The 23,733-nt window shown below is 43.6% G+C and overlaps 1 protein-coding gene across 1 annotated transcript; it reads left to right on the forward strand.

Moving 5' to 3' along the window:
* The first annotated feature begins 5,345 nt into the window (after window positions 1-5,345).
* On the forward strand, window positions 5,346-14,620 carry LOC143276967 (uncharacterized). Its single transcript, XM_076581658.1, has 3 exons — window positions 5,346-5,462; window positions 8,564-9,744; window positions 12,435-14,620. The coding sequence occupies exons 1-3, from the start codon at window positions 5,378-5,380 to the stop codon at window positions 13,785-13,787; spliced, it is 2,619 nt and encodes an 872-aa protein (XP_076437773.1). The 5' UTR covers window positions 5,346-5,377; the 3' UTR covers window positions 13,788-14,620.
* The last annotated feature ends 9,113 nt before the right edge of the window (window positions 14,621-23,733 follow it).

Consider the following 23,733-nt stretch of genomic DNA (forward strand, 5'->3'; position numbering starts at 1 on the left):
TGTGCGTGTGTAAGCTTGGCATCCCGAAAATGTTTGCATGTGTGCTGAAGTACACCTCGCACCATCTGCACTGAGCATGCATTCATACCACGAGCGCGATTGCGCTTTGGCCAGCACGACCATTCATCTTCACACCAATCAAATAGATATTACATTCTGTTCCTTCTCAAATCATTGTGTTAATTCTTACCCTGAACTGGATAGAAGATGACGTCAAGAAGACGCAGCGACGTCCTCTCCGTGTGATGCAAAGACAACTTTGACGTCACTTTCTCGTGTGGCAGCGGCTGAGTCGGCCTGTCGCGAAAAGTCGAACATAGGTTCTCGTGGAGTCACGTTTGTTGACACTGTTCCTGGATTCGGGAGAAGTAAATGTCTCTTTATTATTGCGACCAGTTCGTTTTGCCATCCAAAACAACGATGATGATAACTTTAGTGTCCCAGTGAAATCTGGGACCAACCACCTTCAACGAAAACATTCGTGCGTTTTGCAGTGCAGCCATGTGAGAAATGAAATGTAGGCTAGCATTTGTCTACCAAGAGTTAGGGTTTTTTGTCGTTTTTTTCAAAGGCTCCAAATGACACCATATTATTTACATATGCACCCGCCCTCCTCCCACTCCCCCACACTTATACTAGACAGCTCACACACACTATACACACATATTATGGAAACAATGAAAACAATCTTAGCCTATATACTGGTTCTGAGCAGTTTTAAACAACTGATTTATGCCAAATGCCGATACTTCCACATGAAAACATGCACACGCCTCCATGCAGTCTAATTTCCATCACACGTGAAACAGGTATATTTACGCATATACAAAACCAGGCATGTTAAGACACAAGCACGTCTCTCTCCAGCTCTCTCTCTCTCTCTTTCTCTCTCTCTCTCTCTAACACACACACACACACACACACACACACACACACACACTGACACAAACACACACATACACAGGGCCGAGATCACATAGATACCATCATTGCAGTGGCAAGATAACCAACACATGGAACTGGAAATGAATCCTAGATCAGGATGTGGACCACTTAAATTCAGTGTGTGACTGTTCTCTTTTCCAAATACATGTAGTCCTGACTCTACATGTTCTACATGTGCATGCCTTTCACTTTACTTTTAGTTTTGCATGATCATTATTGATATTGCCTCTTTCTCTCCTCACTTTGTTTTCTATCTACTTGCCTGTCTGCCCCCCGCCCCCTCCTCCCCCCTTCTCTCTTTCTCTGTCTCGCTCTTTGTCTATCCCCCCCTCTCTCTTCACACACACACACACACACACACACATTAATTACACACTTACACACACCTCTTCCTCCTCCTTCTCTTTCAGTCTTCTAATAATGATAATCTTACATTGATTGCCTTATGCTTTCATGGATGTGTGCGAACACATGTTTTTGTAATGTATGTTTCTTTATGAATCTTTTTAACGTCATCTCTGTCTTTGTCTCTCTATATATCTCTGTGTCTCTGTCTCTCTCTGTGGTCTCTCTCTTTCAAACTCTTTTTCGCGCTCCCACAACTATTTTAATGGCGTTATTTCTATTACTGTTTTTTGTAACCTGTGCACGTTTATTTTTGTTCATTTTTTGGTGTTCTTTTTGGGGTGGTGGTGGGGGGGGGGTTTGTGTCGTTTGTTTTTTTGTTGTTGTTGTTCTTTGATTGTGGTTTTTTTTGGGAGGTGGGGGAGCTGGGAGGCGGGAGTCTTTTTGACTCACTTGTGTAAACAAAGTGAGTCTGCATGTTTTAATCCAGTGTTTGGTTGTGTGTGTCCGTGGTAAACTTTAACATTGCCATTTTCTCTGCAAATACTTTGTCAAAATAAAAATAGGAACAATTCAGTTCTTTCCAGTCATCTTGTTTAAAACAACATTGCACCTCTGGGATGGGCACAAAAAATAAAAAAAAAAGAAGCCAAATTATATGCAAACTGCATTTACTGTTATATTTATATTTTTTTTATTCTCTAAACTTGGCACTTTGATATGATATTCTGACACAACAACAAGAGCAGTCATTTTTATCATTTTTTTGTTTAAACAGGAACTTCTTTTGCTAAGCATGGAAGTTATATTTATTTGCAAACCTTTTGGTGCAGATAGTAAACAAGGGAAATTAATCTGTAATTAATGCTTGGGGACTTAATTTGCTTTAAACTGATCTTTCTCATCTTAAACATTACATTTTGAAAATATACTCAATACATAAAAAAGCTTGTGTGTTTTACTCTCAGTGTACAGGGTTTTCACTATGTTCATTCGCCCAAGTGGCCTTTTACGGAAAATACTAAAATCAATACAACGAGTGGACTTTATAGATCTATTGGCTGAGCCCTGAAGGTCATGGGCAAAAATCAATTGCGTTCACATATCTATGCATATTCAAAGCGCGTGCTCATATTCTTCGCGAACGCAAACGACGCCATTTTATTTCAAGTTGTTGACCTGCCAGTCAATCTTATATTCAATTGACAATACACGATAACATGTGATGGAAAGTTGGAGAAGGAGGCCATTAAATATTTATTCAAAGAAAGATTTGTGAACGCCTCATCAGTTACTGGATTATGCCCCAAACTGCCATAAATATATCCATAGAATCAGTCGGAATTCACAGTTAAAAATGATAAACCATGAGAGTTAATACCCTTGAATTGATGAAACGCAAAAATTTCCAGTCTTGACTTTTCTCAAAATGAAGTCTTTTTCACTTCATACAACGTTTAGAAGTACTTGTACTTGGCTCTACATGTTATTAGTTTAACAAAATACTCAATTTTCATATCAACTTTAAAACTATAAAACTAGAATGAACATAAAAGAGAAATTGAATCGACCTGTCAACCTGGTGTAGCTAAACTTGTATATCTATCTAGATCCAGAGAAAACGGCTAAATGTTGCAGAGAAATTGCGGTGATATCCACGTCTACTTTACCGCGGACTTAAAAAGATTTTTTAATTGTTCTTAAAGATTTTTTGAATGCCCAAGATACACCAGAATAGTATGATTTGAACAGCGTTCTCACTACGAATACTGCAATCGATTTATCGCCCTTACAAAAAAGCATGTTTAAATATTATATTTTTGAACATCGTTTAAGGAGCCCGACGATAGTGTAATGGATAGACAGTTTCTTCTCATCCGAATACGTGGGGTTCGAATCTCCCGTTAGGACTTTTTTTCTTTTTTCTTTTTCTTTTAACCCGAAGCTTTATAACAACAAATACAGAACACATTTTAACAATTAGATTTTTTTTAAGTGTATCACAAGTGAGTCTTGAAGGCCTTGCCTCTCTTCTTTTAATTATTGATTAATCATTATATTGACCTGTTACTTTTCTCTCTCTCTCTCACTCTCTCTCTCTCTCAGTGTGTGTGTGTGTGTGTGTGTGTGTGTGTGTGTGTGTCCTCTTATATCTGTCTCTTATTATTCTCCTCTGTTTAGTTTGTAAATGTATCCATGAGAAAAGATACAAAAGCTCTTCCTTATCCACCTTTATTTCCTCCTTCGCGTTCGTTTGTTGTCTTCGTACTTGCGGGGAATTGAAAAGAATACGTAAATTTTGCCGATATGTAACCTTATTTTAAAACCATGACAACGTGGACTTATAAGTCCGTGCAATATAATCTGACGGGAATCGGGAAGCCGAAAATAAATGGAAGGAATGTAGAGAAAAATGGTCCTCGAGCGAGCGTAGTCTGTTGCATAAGCTGAGCGAGGCTGGCAGACTGAGGTGAGACTGGGAGAGGCAGCGAGGTTATTTTTGCTTGACGAGTATTTGTTATTAATTCTACCGCTGTATGAAGGCCCGGTGGCTTTGATCTGGTACCTCCTTTGTCAAAGCCCTAATCACTTAGCACATAATGTTCATGAACGGCGGAAGTAAAGCGATCTACTTGCCTCATGGTCTAGGGTCAGCACAATGGCCGACGATGCCTTTCTAGAGTGTATGACTTGATCTTCTTTCCCTTGACTACCGCCTTCATCATTGTGAAGATTCTGAAAGTGGATTACATGGTGATTTAAAATCTACAAAGTAATGAGTATCATTGTTTATTCAAAACTATAGATCGTGTAACACACATAAAGTAAGAGATGCGTTTGTGAATGAAACACAGAAAGAGATTGTTTGTGTGTGTGTGTCACTGCATGTGAAATGCATAAAAAACAAACAACAACAAAAAACAACTGAAACACAGAGAGTTATGTGCGTGTTACTGTTAGTGTGTGTGAAACACTGAAGATATTTTGTATGTACAAGTATGAAAGAAATTGTGTGTGTGTGTGTGTGAGAGAGAGAGAGAGAGAGAGAGAGCATGTGGATAATGTGTATTTGTGTATGAAGCACAGAACAAAGGTACTGAATGCATATGGGAGATTATTTTAGTATTTTTGCATTTATTCCTCATTGTTTTTATTATGATAATAAGATTAAATAGTACTGACATGGCACATACTCTCCATGCAGTGGGATCTAAATGCCTCTCATGAAACAATACATATATATAGAATTGTGCATGATAACATACCACTGCACATGAAAAACAACACACACATATATATCTCAACACCAAGACAATACAATAAATTGCAGACATGAACACACACACACACACACACACACACACACACACACACAAACAGCAAAATATGCCCTGCACACAGACACACACACACATACACAACGCACACGCACACACTTGGAGCGCACACACAGAGTAAACATCCACCCACAGGCACACAAATTTCATGATCTCTGGTAATGATTTCAACAGAAGAGTGGGGTGGCTGGGAGAAGGAAATTGCAGACAAATAGCTAATCTTCATCACACCCAAAGGCCTGTTGGAACAGGTGGGTTTTCAAATTTGTTTCGAAAGAGGACAGTGTTGGTTAGTGACGGAGATCCAGAGGAAGAGAATTCCAGATAGAAGATGCTTTGTATTGAAAGGCGTTGTGGCCAAACGTCTTTCAAGATGTTTGGGGGACTCAAAGTAGTTTTCCAACAGAAGACTTGAGAGAACGGGAAGGGATGTAAGTATAAAGGACAGAAGATGAATAAGAAGGGAGAATTCCTTAAAATGGTGATAAGCCAATATGACAATTTTGTACTTGATTCTATACTGGATGGGCAACCAATGAAGTTGGTGTGACAATGTTTTTACTTTGTTTTGTATTAAGACACCCATTTTGGTAAAGCAGCCCCTGGGTCCTGGCTGGCAGCTTTTCAGCGCTAGTACAAAAACATCAGTCACTCCCACCCACATGAATAGCATGCTATAGTCCAATGGCATGTATATGATGTATGATTTCAGACAGTACGAACACAAGGCATCCCCTTCTCAGCAGAAGATGGAGGTGGAGGTGAAGATAGAGATTGATCTGGCCGGCGATTTTGACCCAGGATCACCCCCAAGTACACCGGTTCAGTGGTCAGGTGAGTGACACCTTCTTCAATTTCACTTTCGTTTTCTCAAGGAGCTTCACAGGGTTTGGACAAATTCATATTGCAATGTACACAACATCTGAAAGGAAGATACCTGACCAGCAGCTTAACCAAACCGACTGGTCAGGCCTTGATATATTTCTGTACCTATCAGAGTGGATTTCTTCTGCAGAATTTTGCCAGAGGATAACATGTATGTTGCCACAGGTTCTTTCTCAATGCGCCAAATATGTGCTGCACACGGGACCTAGGTTTATTGTCTCATCAGAATGACTAGATCAGTAGATGCTCAGTTTGATTTTCCAGTCAAACTTAGGAAAAAGGGTGAAACCAGGATTTGAACCTAGACCCTCATGGACACTAGGGGCAGATAAGTGTCTTAACCAGTCTGTCACCTTCCTTTGAAATCAGAAAAAAAAGATCCACATATAAATAAATCATACCAGCCAGGAGATGGAAGAGGAAGTCATAATTTAGTTATGAACGGATCTCCATCTATAAAACTTTTTCATCACTGCATATATGGCTGGGGAAAAAAGGGTCAACATGAAAAAGCTCACTGAAGATCTAATATGACTGAACATGGGAGTTGCAGCCCAGGAACATTAAAAAATTTTGTGATGTAAAGTTATCTTCAGTAGATATCTATCCTTTTACACAGTTTTAGAGGCAATGATGATTACCCTGATATTGTTGACTGCCTGTCTGTGATGAATTACTATCCAGAAAGACATAGTTATCATAGTACAGTGTTCATTGATGTTATGAATTTAAGTGTAAATGTAAGTTTTGTAAATGTTGTTTGTGTTGTTCATCTTTTATAGGGGGTGTGGGATTTTTGATTTTGTGTGGGTTTTGGGTTTTTTTAAAATGTTTTATCATAAACAAGCCAGCTGAATTGGAGCGGTACCCTAGTAAATGGAGTGTCCAGCATGGAAGTGAGGGTCCATTGTGCCATTCTTGAAAGGACCAGAATGGTTTGTTTTTTTACCCCCCTCCTCCCCAAAACCTTCAGTGGTGGTCTTGGTACTAGTCTTTCAGGTATCGGTGTTACAATTGTAGCCGTGTACTGAACCAAGTGGTTCTAATAGGGGACGGTACAAAAGAACTAACTAAATGATGATTTACTTTATCAAAGGATAGACAAGAATTCCCGCGCACAGGCCAGGAACATATAGGGGCCAGTCACAAATAGGTATTTCTATTGTTTTATTTACAATAGTTATTAGATGAGAAGAAGATATAAGAAGAGAAGACAGTGTCTTGAATGACACAAAGCCATCTTGATGCAGGCGATGTTTCTTCGTGGACTTGTGTACCTGCTGCACTGTCTTCTCTCTTCTCCTGTGTTTTAACTATCCCTTTGTGACTGTTAGTACAACCTCTTGTTCCTGTACGATCCTAGCTCACAGCGCCAAGTCTGTGATAGAGTAAGTTTGGCTGTGAGGGTTTTAATTTATTAAGAGATTATATAAAGAATTTGCACATCCTATGCTCACAGCGCCAAGTTGTAACAAGTTACACTTGGTGGTAAAGGGCTGTGGTTTAGGGATGGATTGAATTTTGATAAGAGAATTATAACATTAAAGGGAAGGATTTGGGATTAATCAAGGATCAATATCCTGTCAGCGACACCACTTTTGTAGCCGCGTTACTGAACCGAGTGGTTCTAATAGGGGACGGTACAAAAGAACTAACTAAATGATGATTGAATGTTTTAAAGGATAGACAAGAATTCCCGTGCACAGGCCAGGAACATATAGAGGCCAGTCACAAATGGGTTTTTTCTATTGTTTTATGTACAATAGTTATGTAGAAAAGAACTAAGAAGAAGAAATAATGGAGAAGAGATGAAAAGAAGACATAAAAAGAGAAGACAGTGTAGCGATATGTAGTGAGATGTCGCCGTTGTGGGAACAACACGACACACACAACACACACTGCTTGCAATGCAGCAAAAGAGAGAGAGCGCCTCTGGTCAGGTGACTGACCAGGTATGAAGTGACCACTCATCACTCACTGTGCCACTTTATGCAAGTTAAGTGGACTACAGAGACAATCACGTGTGCTGCGAAGCAGATCGGGCCAAATCATGCCAAATCCAACAACAACTGTGTTTCTTACAAGGTGTTCAGTGATAGATTTCTAAATGATTCCTGAACCAATTTACGTCGGATAAGTCGCAAAAGAAAGAGCTTAACACCTACTTTATAATGAGTATAAAATGAAGTGTTGATTACTTAAGATGAATCTATAATCTTAATTTAAGTCATAAAACTTGTAGTTTACTGATCCGACAAAAGAGATATTAATTAATTACTTTGGAGCAGAAACACAGATTCCAGCTCAGCCAGTAGCGTACCGTGACGCGACACTGGTCGAGCTGTGAATAGGTTGTCTGGCGAGGAGGACAAAATGACATAAGCTTAGTGTCAGCTGAAATCTTTAGACTGACAAACGATTAACTGAAATCAAGCACGCTTCTAACTTATTCAAGTGTGTGTGTAAGCACAACACATATAATATTGCAGTGAATGATACAGAGACTTGATTTAATAGATGATTAGGGAATAAGTTTAGAATGGCTTTGCGTTCAAACCAAGAGTGGCATCACACATTCTGTGCATGGGTTAGTTGCGAAAACTGTCGTCTGCTAATACAGCTTGTACATGAAGCAAGTTTTGAAGCAAGCATAGCGCTTGGTTACACAATAAATGGTGGATCCATATACAGCATGCACATAGCACTCATAGAAAAAAAAAGAGAATTATGCTTGGCAAAATTATGTTTTTAAAAAGCACCACAGTAGATATATAGACCTACATCCATGCAGACAGAAAAAGAAAAGTAGTATCAAGTTATGGCAGTTTGCTATCCCCAGGAAGAGAGGCCTCAATTTCACACAGACAAAAGATCTCTTGTGACTGAAGAGTAGTGCAGTACTACATAATAAGTACTACATAAGTACTACATAATACAGCACAATACCTTACAAGCAATGCTATATAATACAGTGCAACAGAATGCAATACAACACATTGTAACACTATACAACACAATACAAATTACAACACAGTGATTGTCTGTTGCAGGCACCAAATGTGACAGGCTTGAGAAGAACACAAGGACATCCATCACAACCTCCAAGACCAATGCTTTGAACGCTCCAGCTTTTACCATGAAGTCTGAACCAGATAGACAGATAGACAGTGGTGGAGGTATCAAAGTTGAACCAGTCGACCACTGTGTGGCAAGTGATCAGTTTCACTGGTGCCAGTCATCGGACAAAGGGAAGAAGAAAGCGGACATGAACTGTGAATCATGCACCTGTGCCAGTGTCTTACCTTACTCTTCTGAAGAAGTGGAATCTTGGAATGTGACCAGCGCTGAAGATTCTAAGCCAATTTTTAGGAAGGATGAATCTGTGATGGACGTTGATTTCCAGACTGAACCAATCACAGCAAACACCTTCAGTTACGTAAAAACTGAACCAGTCATAGCAAACATCAGCAGTGTTGTGCAGACTGAACCAGTCAGAGCATACACCATCATTAATGTAAAAACGGAACCAGTCACAGCAAACATCATCACTGATGTAAAAACAGAACCAGTCACAGCAAACATCAGCAGTGACATTCAGACTGAACCGGTCATAGTTAATGTGAAAACAGAACCAGTCACAGCAAACATTAGCAGTGATGCACAGACTGAACCAGTCATAGTTAATGTGAAAACAGAACCAGTCACAGCAAACATTAGCAGTGATGCACAGACTGAACCAGTCATAGTTAATGTGAAAACAGAACCAGTCACAGCAAACATTAGCAGTGTTGTGCAGACTGAACCAGTTACAGCTAATGTGAAAACAGAACCAGTCACAGCAAACTTCAGTGTTGTGCAGACTGAACCAGTCACAGCAAACTTCAGCAGTGTTGTGCAGGCTGAACCAGTCACAGCAAACTTCAGTGTTGTGCAGGCTGAACCAGTCACAGCAAACTTCAGTGTTGTGCAGGCTGAACCAGTCACAGCAAACTTCAGTGTTGTGCAGACTGAACCAGTCACAGCAAACTTCAGCAGTGATGCACAGACTGAACCAGTCACAGCAAACTTCAGCAGTGTTGTGCAGACTGAACCACTCACAGCAAACATCAGCAGTGATGCACAGACTGAAGCAGTGAAAGACATGACCACCACAGTGAGACATGATGCATTCAGGTCTGAATCCATGTCCTTCAGGGGTGAAGACCAGAACCAACCAGCAGGTGAACAACAGGTGTGTATAACTGGTCAGGGCTGCTGTATGTCTTTCTCTTTCCTCTTGTAGGACCTGTCTTGTGCTGTGGTGGTGCATATTATGTATATTGTTCCAAAGCTTGTTCCAGCAACAGAAGATGTAAAGGTGATGCTGAAAAACATTATGTCAATAAAGATGATCGAGTACATGGGACGAAGATTAAGAATTTATTATAGTCCAGCAACAGAAGATGTAAAGGTGATGATGAAAAACATTGTGACAATGAAGATGATCAAATCCATGGGACGAAGATTAAGAATTTTTTTAAAAGATGTTGAAATTATGTCTAATAGAAAAATGATTAAGAAAAAGATGAAGCTAAAAAAAAAAAAAGAAAAAAAAAAAGAAAAGTGGGGTGCGGGGCAGAATCAGTTTAGACACTGGACTTCCGATCCAATGTTGACCACTGCAGGCAGGTGATCAGAGTTCCAGGCTCCATTTGGTCTGGAAAAACTCTTTTCTCTCCATGTTTTTTTCACTCCATGGTACATCAAGGTGTGAATGAATGGGTACCACATTTCAGTCGGGGTAGGTTGAAGTGGCGAAAGGAGAGCATATTTTGGCCCCACCTTCTTGTGCTGAGCCCAAGACACAGTGAATGTGAATTCACTGCCCTTTGGGACTTTGACCAGTGATGGAGCTACTGAAAATTGAACTAACAAGAAGCAAGGCCTTCAAAACTAATTTATGAGAAGCACTTTATCCAATGAAGAAATCATGAAGAAGAAGAGAGAAAAAAAATTGCAAAACAGCTTATTTGGCAAAAAGATACACTTGTGTGACCTTGACCTTGACCTTCTAGATTTACAAAGCAGTGACAGGCCAAATCAAATCACTATATGGTTTACATGTTGAAGATAAAAAATATAATTAAACTGGATGAAAAACTAAATTTGCTGAATATATGAATTTATATATATTGAAGACTTTCTGATTCTCTCTTTCTTGTATGTAGAAATTAATGTTAAATTTCCTATCAATATCATAAGCCATATTGTGGCCTTAACCTTTAACCTCTGATTTGGATTTCTTCAGGATCATACTGTACCTATGACTAGCCACCTGACCAAGTTTGATTAAAATTGCATGGAAGACACAGTCTCCATTAAGCTTTTTTTTTTTTGTCTTGCCAAAGAATGACCTTGACTTTTGACCTCTCATCTGCTTACCATATCATCACAAAGGGGATGGCTTTAAAGTTCTTATTCATACCTGTCTAGCTTCCTGTCAACTTTGGTTCCTATGCCACTTTTAGTAGCTTATAGCTTAAAAAAGTGCCAGTGTTAACTTAAAAGTTTACAACACACACACACACACACACAGAGAGGCAAAACACTGAGTTATTACAAGATAGATTCACTTTGAATACACAAATGAGTCAATGAATTGATTATTAAAACCATACACCAAAATCAGTTTGCAGATTGATATGGTTATTATTAAATATTAAAATGGACATCAATACATTTAAGTTTAACAAAAGATTTCTATGTGGTCATTTTGTCCGATACTGGATCTATCTTCATTGCTCACTTCTCCCTCCTCCCTCCTTTAATGTGAACAGGATAGAAAAGGTGAAAGGATTGGGTGAGATGGGGACAGTGGGGATGGTGAGGTGGAGGTGGGGTCAAAATCCAGAAAAAGAATCAAAACATTCTGGGTTAAGACGTATCAAAGGTCAGTCTGGAAAATCCCCATTTTCAAGCAGCCACCACACATTCATTACATTACAGCTGTCTTCACATTCTTCACTCTCTGGGATTATTGCATTGTACTACTTTCTGTCACAACAGATTTCTCTGTGTAACAAATTTGGCTGCTATCCCAAGGGAGAGTACATCGACACTGTCAGATAGTGCAGTACCATCTTTTTTTCCCCGTATCTGAAAGTGTATGAAATAATTGTATTTGTTTCAATGTCTTTGTATAAAAGTGAATTTTAATATAGAATTTTGCCAGGGAAAACCCTTTTGTTCCCATGGGTTCTTTTAAAGTTTTATGTGCACTAGTATGCATGCAGGACATGGGACCTCGGTCTGTCTTTTCATGTGAAAAACGCCCCAACCTTGCTTTCTCTTTTCTCTTTCTTACTGTCTCTATAGATCTGTCATCCACAACCTACCCAGGCCCCCACCATGCACACAGACATAGTCAGTCAATTTATGTCTCTTATCCGCCTCCCTCCACACACACGCATGTTTGCACATGTATAATGTAAGTGCGTGCACACACACACACACGCACACGCACACACGCACGTGCGTGCTCACTTAGTTTATGGATTGATGAATCCCTGCTACATAGTTTGATTGGAGTGTTCCTGTAAATTGTAATGTTGCACGAGTATTTTTGTTGTTGCTGTTGTTTTTTGGGGGTGGAGGTTGTTTTGTTTCTGTTTTGTTTTTAAACTGATGAACATTACATTTTCATGTTCCTTTAAGTTTTTACAGGATGTTGATTGAGTTGTTTTGATTAAAGGTTTTTTATGTTTATAAATCCCTTTTCCTAATGTACAAACACACACATGCATGCACACACACACAAACACACTCTCTCTCTCTTTCTCTCCCTTCCCCTCACTTTCTCCCTAGAGTTCTCACATACATCAATACACGTTTTAGACCTCATGAAAAAGTGATTTTAAATAACTGGAGTCTTTATTTTCACAGAAGCAGGCACCACCATTGCTCGTGGAGGAAGAGCCAAAGGGCAGGCCGCCAGCTGTCTACATCATAGTACCCCCAGACTCTGACTTTTCTTGGTCGCTGCTCAACACTGGCCCTTCTTCCTCTGCCTTGACACTGTTGAGTCATGTGAAACCTTATGTCTGTGAAGTCTGTGAGAAGGCTTTTCATGACAGAAGTTCGTTTAAAATACACAAGAGGACCCACACAGGTGAGAAACCTTATATTTGTGAAATTTGTAGGGTGGCTTTCAGTACTACCAGTCTGTTGAACAAACACAAGGAGACCCACACAGGTGAACAATCTTGTAATGTTTGTGGGGTAGCATTTTCTGACACTGCTCATTTGAAGAAACACATGAAATTTACCCATGAAAAATCTTACTCCTGTGATGTTTGTGGGAAGGCTTTCTCTCGAGCTAATATCTTAAAAAGACACAAAAGGATCCACTCAGGTGAAAAGCCTAATTCCTGTGATGTCTGTGAGAAACATTTTTTACGACCAAGTGACTTAAAAAGACACAAAATGGTACACACAGGTGAGAAACCTTACTCTTGTGATGTTTGTAAGTTCAAGGCTGTCTGTCCATCTGCATTAAAAATACACAAAATGGTCCACTCAGGTGAAAAACCTTATTCCTGTGATGTCTGTGGGTGGAATTTTCTACGTGCTGGAGACTTGAATTCGCACAAGAGAATCCACACAGATGAGAAACCTTTCACTTGTGATATTTGTGGAAAAGTTTTCCGTCGATCTGGTAACAGAAGTATACACAGAAAAAAAATGCACTCACACGAAAAAAACCTTTCTTCTTATGATGCTTGTGATGTTGCTGTTTCCATGAAGAGTGCCCAAATAAAAGAAGCTTGTGATGAACTAGCTTCCTTGCAGACACACTCCAAGACTGTCTATGCAGGCGACAAACCATATACCTGTGTTGTCTGTAAGGAAGCTTTCCATCAATATGATGACTTAAAAAGACACCAAAGGCTCCAGTCAGGGAAGAAAACATATGTTTGCAATGTTTGTAACACACCTTTCCATCAGTCAGATGACTTACGCAGACACAAGAAGATTCATGCAAGTGAGAGACCTTTTCAGTGTGATGTTTGTGGGAAGGCTTTCTCTCATATGTCAAAGTTAAATTCACACAAAATAATCCACTCAGGTGAAAAGCCTCATTCTTGTGATGTCTGTGGGAAGAAGTTTGTACGTGCCGGAGAATTAAAAGCACACAAGAGAATCCACACAGGTGAGAAACCTTTCATTTGTGATATTTGTGGAGCAGCTTTCTGTCGATCTAGTGACATGCGTAGACACAGAAGGACCCACTCATGAGAAAAATTGTATTGGTGTGAAGTTTATCTGGCTGTGAGGAGTGCCCAAAGTGCACATGAGGAATCATTTAAGTGAGAAACCTTATTCCTTTGATATTTGTAGGGTGGTGGTCTCTGCAGTTGGTCAGTTACTAGAAGTTAGTTTCAGTTTCTGAAGGAGGTGTTACTGCATTCAGACAAGTCCATTTAGACATATGCTGCACCACGTCTGCTGGGCAGAGAGATGTCTGACCATCGGCATAACCCAATACGTTTGTCAGGCCTTGAGTGCATGCACATTATTTGTGCACCTGTCAGAGTGGATTTCTTTCTACAGAATCATGCCACAAGACAATGCTTTCATTGCCTTGGGTTCATTTCAGTGATCCAAGTGGATGCTGCTCACAGAACCTCGGTTTATCATCTCATCTAAATGACTAAAAAGTGTAAATATAAACACAATCCACAAACACAAAATTGTCATTCCTTGAAGTAAATGCATTTATTTGCAAATGAACATCGGCAAAACCTGAAAGGTAAAAAACATTGTGGGCTTGAAAAACTGTCTGATGAAATAAACATGGCTTGATGATTGTCAGAGCTGTAGAAATCAAATGGAAAGAAGTGTCTGTTCAGTATTGTATTGTATTATATTACTTTTTCGTCACAAGGTATTTCTCTGTGTGAAATTCAACCAGCCCTCCCCAGGGAGAGCGCATTTCTATGGTGCAGCACCATCCCTTTTTTTTTTCTTTTTTTTTCTTTTTTCTGACTGCAAATGTGTGAATTTGATTTTCTATCAAAGTGGATTTTTCTACAGATTTTTGCCACGGACAACCCTTTAGTTGCTGTGGGTTCTTTATGTATACTTACAGTGAGTGTATCCTGGTACAAACCGTACTGTGGTTTATTGTATCATTCAAATGAATATATATATATATATATATATAGATATATATATATATATAGATATAGATATATATATATGTGTGTGTGTGTGTGTGTAAAAATATATATATATACATATTTATATATACACACACATAAAAGCCGGTCCCAAGGGAGGCAAAGATGCTGTGCAAGAGTTGATTCACCATGATGTGAAATTTATCAGAGAATTGTTGAGTTTCTCTTCCTCTATACCCGAAAAGGGGGAATTAGTTTCAATTTATTTACAAGTACAATTTTAATGTCATATACTGTACCATGTCAAACTGATGCAAACTAGGCCTATCGGTTTGCTCTGCTTGGCCAAATTTCACGTGGCTAACAGTGAAAAGACGAGCCGTCTTGCCTGGTCCGCTCTTAGCCGATCAGACGCCTCTAAAAGCTATAAGCGCTGAATCGTTCCTTTGGCCTAGGCTGTCCACGCCATCTTGTCAGGTTTACGCTCTGTCTCGTCTTACGCTTTTTTTGGCTATTAAGCGTATTCAATTGGCCTTACTTTGCTGCATGCGGCTTGTCTGTATTGTATTCTTACATTCTGTGTACTCGATTCGACTCGGCACTCTCGATTCGTTCGTTTTTCTCTACCTCTAAGTCGATCCTGTTTTTCCTTTCTCTGTTGGGGGTTGGATTTTCGCTGGGTGCCTAAGCATGGGTACCATGCCTCGTATGCCATCCCACGAAGGCAGGGATCACGAGGCTGGGATTGAGACTCGGCAAGAGACTCTCCCAGGCCTGGAGCTCATGATTCCTCCCGATATGGACCGCGGCGATGCGTCTTTAGATGCTGATCGTGGAGGCGACTTTCGTACCAGTAAAACGGTCATGAAGGGGACCAGGGGGGGAAGGGGTACGAGCGTCGCCTCCCGAGGTGTCCCAGCGCGAGGCAGGGAGAGGGGGGAGTGGCAAGTCCTCTCTTGGCGGTGGGGACTCGCGGCTAGGTGCGAACTCCCAAGGGGAGGCCGTTACCCGGGTCCCCACTCGGAGACGGCCCTCAGGGGCCCCATTGCTGTTCCCCCTCCTCCCTTCTCTGTCGACCCCCCTCCCTCACCTCCTTCTCGGGGGGAGAAAAATTTGGTTCCGGGGGTGGGGGGGGGGATCTCTACTTTACCCACCCCGGGCCAAGCCACCCCAGTCTCCCCACGGGAGGGGATTCGGGGCGCGTGGCAACCTGCTCTGCAGGTCTTCCCGCTATCCAGCCGGTCTCTCTTGCTGGGGGAGGCCCACGCGTGTCAGGCGGTTCCGGACAGTCAGCCCGCTCGTCTTCAGGCAGGACTGACACCCAAGTCGGACCTGACCTCCCTCCGAATTGGCCAGGTTTTTCCCTTCATGGAGGTCAAGGCGCCAGTGACCCTTGGGGTTGGGGTCACAGGATGGCTGGTGCCCACAGGTGGTTACCCCCATTCTACCCGTACTGGGGCGCACCTATGGTGCACGCTGGGTTGCCGGGAGTACCAGGGGCCAACCCCTTGTCCGCTCCCCACCGGACCCAACCCAGCACATCTCACAGGGTGACACACACAGCCCCGACAAATGGGATCGACTTCTTGTCGGTCAGGTCAAGCTCCTCGACCAATATTGCCACTCAGTCCACAAATCGGTCCTCTGTCAACCCACAGGTTACCTCCACGGTCACAACGGCCTCCTTGTCAGGACCAACGGCTGCTGAGGGGCCCCGCTCGGCCCGGGGGAGCCTGCAGTTCCCACCTACCCAGCCCTCGGTCCTACAGGGAGATGAGTGGGTGTTTGTCCCCTCACAGCACTCATGGGTCCCTCTTTCTGACCATCCCAAGCAGAAGAGACCAGCCACCAGGGCCCCTTCATATACCACACCACCTAAGTCAAAGCGGTGTGCGCAGAATCAGCGGCAGAGGAATAAACCACCTCATGTTCGTCCGTCCAAGCCGACCGGCCATGCCCAAGGCCAGAAGGCAGCTTGGGATGGTGGGTGCCACACCTTCTCAGAGAGGGCATCCCTGGATGCAAGAGGGACCCACGAGTGCTGTGAGCACTCCCCACCCACTTCAGGCGTCAAGGACATAACAGCTGCGGCCATGGTCCCTGCTCAGGATCGTCCCAGCTCATCCCGCTGGGCTGACCACAGCTCACAGGACGCCCCAGTGGGTACATCCACTTGGGATGGCACCCAGCAGGGGATGGACTGCGAACAAGAGTGGGAGCCCCTGTCTTCGGTTGAGGACGAACAAGCAGGTGAGCACTCTTCGCCCCATCCCAGGGGGACAGATTGAGCCTCCCTAGGGACCAGCCTGAACCAAACTCGGACTTTGCCGAGCTCGAACTGACCCTCCCCAATAGGGTCACGCATGGCGAATCAGTCCCTCAGGCTACTTTGTTACCCTTGACCCTCCTTAGGCCATGTGACTCTAACTCCCGAACCACAAGGTGACTCCGAGTGCCAGAAATGGCGCAGGAATGGCTTAATAAGCCAGCCCGCACTGTCAGCGGTGCTGCTTCCATCCCTCCTCCAGGCAGGGAGTCCCTCTCTGCCCCATGGCGCTTTTTCCCCGGGCAAGTTCCTTAAAGATTCCTCCAAGGGAGGGGTGTTGTCCTGGTACACACAGGACCACTCTGCCTACAGGGAAGCAGAGCCCTCCGCGCAGGACAGGATGTTGGTCTCACAGCGCACCACCTTCCCCGCTTCAGATACTCTATCCTTTAAAACGTTAGCAGAGTGGGACAAATTGGCCCGCCACTGCCTCCTCGAGGTTTCCACGGCTTATACCTTCTTCGACACATTCCTCCACAGGGCCAATGAGCTGTGGGAACAGCATCCAGTTAATCAGGAAATGGGGTCTCCTTCCTCTGTCCCGCCTGGCCTCTTCACCGACCAGAGGTTAAACACTTTCGGCAATAGGGTAGCATCTGGTCTCACGGCAGCTGCAGACACAGCTACCAGCCTTCACTTCAGTACTGTGCTAGCGCGGCGTGATGCCGTTCTCTGCCTCTCTAACATTCCTGTAGAGGAGAGGGCTGCCGTGCGGTCCATCCCAGTACAGCAGCACTCCCTCTTTGGCCAGTATCGCCCCATTTTGTCAGCCACAGGGCAGATACAAACAGGGAGGTGGCCTCATATTTAGCCCACACCTCCCAGGGGCGCCAGGGTTCTATGCCATTGAAGAGACCGGCCACCAGGGCCCCTCCATATACCACACCACCTAAGTCAAAGCGGCGTGTGCAGAATCAGCGGCAGAGGAATAAACCACCTCATGTCCATCCAAGTCGACCGGCCATGCCCAAGGCCAGAAGGCAGCACCCCCAATGACTGGGCCCAGATTTAGTACCGCCAGTCGTTCAGCCCCTCCAAGTAGGAAACTTGTCCCGGCATGCACATCAGTGGCGTGCTCTGGGACTCAACGACTGGATTGTATCGGTGCTAGAGTCAGGGTACATGCTGCCTTGGACGGAGGACTGCCCCCCTCTAAGATCCATTCCTCCTCCTTATGTACCCAGCTCGACAGAGCAGGAGAGCGTCTTAGAGAAAGAGATATCGCACCTACTCCTCATAGGGGCGATATCTCAACTCTCAGACCCGGGCCCCGGTTTTTATGGTCGGTTGTTCGTGATTCCAAATGTCTCGGGAGGGTGGAGACCAGTCTTGGACTTGTCCCCCCTCAACAAATTCCTCCCCAAAATCAAATTCAAGATGGACACACAGGTACAGATTCGGGAGACCATTCAACAGGGCGATTGGGCTACCTCTATCGATCTGAAAGATGCTTATTTTCATATCCTCATCCATCCGGCATCCCGTCGGTACCTGAGGTTCGTGTGGAGGGACAAGGTGTTCCAGTTCTCGGCCCTCCCATTTGGTCTGTCCCTTGCCCCTTTCCTATTTACCAAGGTGGTGCGGGAATTGGTGTCCATTGTCCGGTCGGAATCCATTCGTCTCTGTGTGTACCTGGACGACTGGTTTATCCTGGCCCAGTCGCAGGCCCTGTGCCAGAGTCATACGGCCAGACTTCTAGACCTTTGCTCCCAACTGGGCTTCCTCACGAACCAGGAGAAATGCGATCTGTCCCCAAGTCAGTCCTTCAACTTCTTAGGGATGAGATTCGACATGCGGTCTATGATAGTCTCTCCGACGCCAGATCGCTGGGACCGTCTGGCAGGCCTCCTCAGCCACTTGCACCATTCCTCCCAAGCAACAATGCAGACTCTTTCTTCCCTCCTGGGCATGATGGAGTCCATGGCACCTCTCATTCCCCTGGGCAGGGTTCTCAAGCACCCTCTTCAGAGGGCACTGAGGTTACGGTGGTCCCAGAGCACTCAGCCATGGATACCCAGATATGTCTGAGCAAGTGGTTCCTCGAGGTGACATCAGAGTGGTTAATCACCCCTCTTCGGACACAGGGGGTGCCCATAGCCCCACCTACTCTTCAGGTGGCACTCTTCACAGACGCCTCCTCCCTGGGCTGGGGAGCCCACATGGACTCACTCCATGCAGCAGGGACTTGGTCCCTGGAGGAGCACCTATGCCACATCAATGTTCTGGAGCTGGAGGCAGTTGGCAGGGCTCTCCTGCACTTCATGGGGAAGGCCACTGGCAAGACCATCCACTTGTTCACGGACAATACGACGGTCGCATGTTACGTGAACAAAGGGGGGGGAGCGCACTCAGCAGACTTTTCCCTGCGGACCGAGGCTCTCCGTTGGTGCCACAGCAAGGGCATTGCACTTTCAGCGAGACACATAGCAGGAAAAGCCAACATCTTGGCAGATGCTCTCAGCATCAAGGACAAGGACACCCTTCAGGGGGTGTGGGAACGGTGGTTTCGGCCGTTGGTGGACCGTTTTGCCACAAAGTTCAACAAGAGACTTCCCACTTATGTCTCTCTGGTCGCCGACCCAGAAGCGTGGGCAGTGGATGCACTCTGTCTAGACTGGAGCAGTCTGATTGCGTACGCGTTTCCTCCCTTTCCAATTCTGTCCAAGGTGATACGGAAAGCCGGATTGGAACGCCCGCAGCTGATCCTCATTGCGCCGAAATGGCCAGCCCAGCCCTGGTTTCCAGACCTTCAGTCCCTGACACATGTTCCATCCCTGGAACTCGAAACCAGATCTCATCTGCTGATGCAGCCTTGTTCAGGCATTCCTCATTCCAATCCTCAACTGCTCCACCTGCACACGTGGCTGCTGTGCGGTTGGAACTGTCAGCATCACCATTGAAGTCTTCCACCCCTCGGTCAGCCTCTGTGTCGGCTGCGCTGACCTGGGGGGCGGGGGGGGGGGGGCCTCCTCTGACCTCCTCTCCATAGTCACCAGAGCAAGGAGGGAGGGAACGGAGACTTTGTATGACTTTCGCTGGAAGAAATGGTTGTGGTGGTGTACAGCTCAGGACATTCCTCCTACTAACCCTACGAGCATGCAGCTGGCCAACTTTCTGGCTCACTGCTCCTCGGTTCTCAACCTGTCTGCTAGTTCTGTGCGAGGGTACAGGTCTGCCATCTGTACCACAATCAAACAGCTAGGTGGTCCCGCCTTTGAAGCGGATTTCCTGCTCAGAGAGGTGGCTAGGGGTACCTCTCTGAAGGAAGCTAGAGACCCCAGAAGAGTGCCCCTCTGGGACTTGTTCCTGTTGCTGGATTTCATTCAAAAACAGCCCTTCGAGCCATTGGGGACTATTCCTTTCGACTTGCTCACCCTCAAGACGACTTTCCTTCTGTTGCTGGCCACAGGCCATCGTAGAAGCGAGATTCATGGTCTTAGTGGAATGCCTTCCACAGAGATGGTTCCATCACTCTTCGTTTCCTTCCAGAGTTCCTGGTTAAGAACCAAGACCCCGAGGTCCCTTCCCCCTCTCTGAGGGTCAGACCTTTGTCTGATATTCTTGCCCAAAATGATGAGGATAGGTATCTCTGCCCTGTTCGGTGTCTCAAATACTATTGGGATAGGTCCTCGCCATAGGCGTTCTTCTCAGAGGCGTCTGCTCATCTCCTTCAATGAGAATTACAAGAAAGACATTGCTGCAGGCACCATTTCCCGCTGGGTTTCCCAAGTCATTCGTAGAGCCTACTCTCATACACACAGGGATATCAGCTGTCTTAATCCCAGAGCACACGAAGTGCAGGGCCATAGCTACTTCGGCTGCTTTCCAGCACTCAGTGCCATTGCAGCATGTCTAGGAGGCAGCCTTATGGCGGTCTGAGAATCCCTACATCAACTTCTACCTCAGGGATTTCCGTATGACCAGGGCTGACGGTTCCAAGGGGATTTCCTTTGTCGCGGCTAACACTGCCGTCTCGGTTACAAGGGCTCCCCATATGAACCAGTAGGCGTTGCCCTCCTCCATTTGCTTTAAATTCTGCATCAGTTTGACATGGTACAGTATATGACACCAAAAGGAGGAGTTTGTATTATACTCCATGTTTGGTGATACATATACTTAACATGTCAAACTCGAATGCCCGCCCGTCCGTCCGTGCGTCTCCGCCGTGGTTCTCATGGGGCATTTTCTTCGATGGCCACGGAATGATTCAGCGCTTATAGCTTTTAGAGGCGTTTGATTGGCTAAGAGCAGACCGGGCAAGACGGCTCGTCTTTACACTGTTAGCCGTGCGAAATTTGGTATTTTTTTGTTTAGTTTGCATCAGTTTGACATGGTAAGTATCACCAAACATGGAGTATAATACAAACTCCTCCTTTTAATCATATGAGAATTGTGTGTGTGTTTTTGTTTTTTGTTTTTGTTTGTTTGTTTTTGTTTTCTTGTGCGTGTGTTTGTTTGTTGTATTTTTTTGTTTTGTTTTTTACTTCCTAAGTAATCTGAACTGGAACAGATTAGGCTGATTGGGTGATCCTCTTATTTGTTTCACTGTTTATGCATGTTGTAAACATTTCTATTCTTTTTCGTTTTGTTTTGTCTAATATGTATTGCTCAAATGAGTAAGAATTTGTTTGAAATTCTGACAGTATGCTGTTGAAGAAGACTACTAACAATTAATTCCAAATGTCTCCTTCATTTTATGTGCTTGATCAGTTAACTTTATGTATTAAGTTTGTAAAGTGCTTCTGTTTTTTTTCTGCTACTGTTATAGCATTATATAAAAATGAATTATTGTGATGTTTTTGTATTCATTTTATTATTTTAAATGTGTAAGTCAGTAAGTTTGGAATAAAAAGTGTTTGAAGAAGAGGGAGAAGTGTATGAATATCATTATTTATGTATGTGAGTAGCATGCATGAGACCAAAAATGAAACCTAACTTGATAGCAGCCTAAATGATTTACAACTGATGAGCTTAATTAACAAGTTGTAAAATATACAAATAGCAAGTATCTTAACTTTTGTTTCTTTTACAAGGGACACAACTTCAAAGCATTATATAAAAAAATCAATGACTGTGATGTTTTTGTATTAATTATATTTTTTTAATGTGTAAGTTTGGAATAAAAGTGTGTGAAAAAGATGGGCGCAGTGTATGAATATGTATACAAGTATGTATGGGAGTACAAACATGCATGAGACTAAAATGAAACCTAACTGTTCCTTATTTGCATTTGTATTTGTTTTTATCACAACAGATTTCTCTGTGTGAAATTCGGTGCCACCCATTTAAAAAAAAAAATGTCCTGCGGCCAGTTTTTGTTGTTATTTTTTGTTTTTTCCTATCAAAGTGGATTTTTCTACAGAATTTTGCCAGGAACAACCCTTTTGTTGCCATGGGTTCTGTTACGTGGCTAAGTGCATGCTGCACATGGGAACTCAGTTTATCGTCTCATCCGAATGACTAGCATCCAGACCACCACTTAAGGTCTAGTGGAGGGGGAGAAATTGGCTGCTGAGCCTGATTCGAACCAGCACGCTCAGATTCTCTCACTTCCTAGGCGGACGCGTTTCCATTTGGCCATCACTCCACTATACAAGGGACACAACTTGAGACGGCACACAGATAAATGAAATGCTGCATAAAAAAAAACCCCACATCAGCTATAGAGATGAACTGAACAACCCTTTGACTGTAGTTTGGGTCAGGGATTATACAAGGCTTGGTTTGGTGAACGTTGCATTGTTCGAGGAGATGAAGTCCTGGATGTCTGTTTAAGTGGGGCATTCTGAGGAGGAAAAAAACGAAAGGCAGATATTTGAAATGAAATGACAAACAAAAAACAAAATGACAAATATTCAAACCGTAAAAACAACACAAGTAAACAAAATGAAGAACAGAATGTCATTAATTTTTACACAAAAATTCTTGTAAGGCACTCTGTGAATCTCACCCCCCCCCCCCCCCCTCCTGTTACCCAAACCACTATCATCCTCCAAAGTGTCCAATGCACCTTCCTTCCATACATTTTCAAGTCAAGGTTTGTTGTCCATGTGCAGCCATCCTGAAGATTTTCAAGTTGATCTTCTCTTTCAGCAGCAGTGGCTGTGGAAACCATTGCTAGACTGGGATCTGCCATTTCATTTAGTAATCTTAGGTGGAATTACACCTGCATGCCTGAAATAGATAAATTCACACACGCGCACACACACACACACACACACACACACGCGTGCACGCACACACGCACAGAGAATAACCACCCAGTGGATATGTAGTAAAATTTCCCACTAGAAAGTGAGACTTCGGGGGGGTACCTGTAACAATGCCACACAGGTGAACGGCTTCTGGGGAAAGTGGGTGAACCTGTAACAATGCCACACAGGTGAACGGCTTCTGGGGAAAGTGGGTGTACCTGTAACAATGCCACACAGGTGAACGGCTTTTGAGGAAAGTGGGTGTACCTGTAATAAATGCCAGAATATAGATGAGTAGCTTTTTTTTTATGAAAGTGGCTATATACATGTTCCAATACCAAAATGCAGGTGGATAGTTTCTGAAGAACGCAAGTGTACCTAAGACAGTGCCATACAGAATACAGGTGAACATTTTCAGAGGAAAGTGAGTGTACCTGTAACAATACCAGAATGCTGGTGAACAGCTTCTGGGGAAAGTGTGTTTACCTGTAACGGCGCTACAAAGAATACTCAAGGAATCGTCACAGCGTTCGGACAAATCC

The sequence above is a fragment of the Babylonia areolata genome, chromosome 33, assembly GCF_041734735.1.
Source record: "Babylonia areolata isolate BAREFJ2019XMU chromosome 33, ASM4173473v1, whole genome shotgun sequence".
Lineage (NCBI taxonomy): Eukaryota > Metazoa > Mollusca > Gastropoda > Neogastropoda > Buccinidae > Babylonia > Babylonia areolata.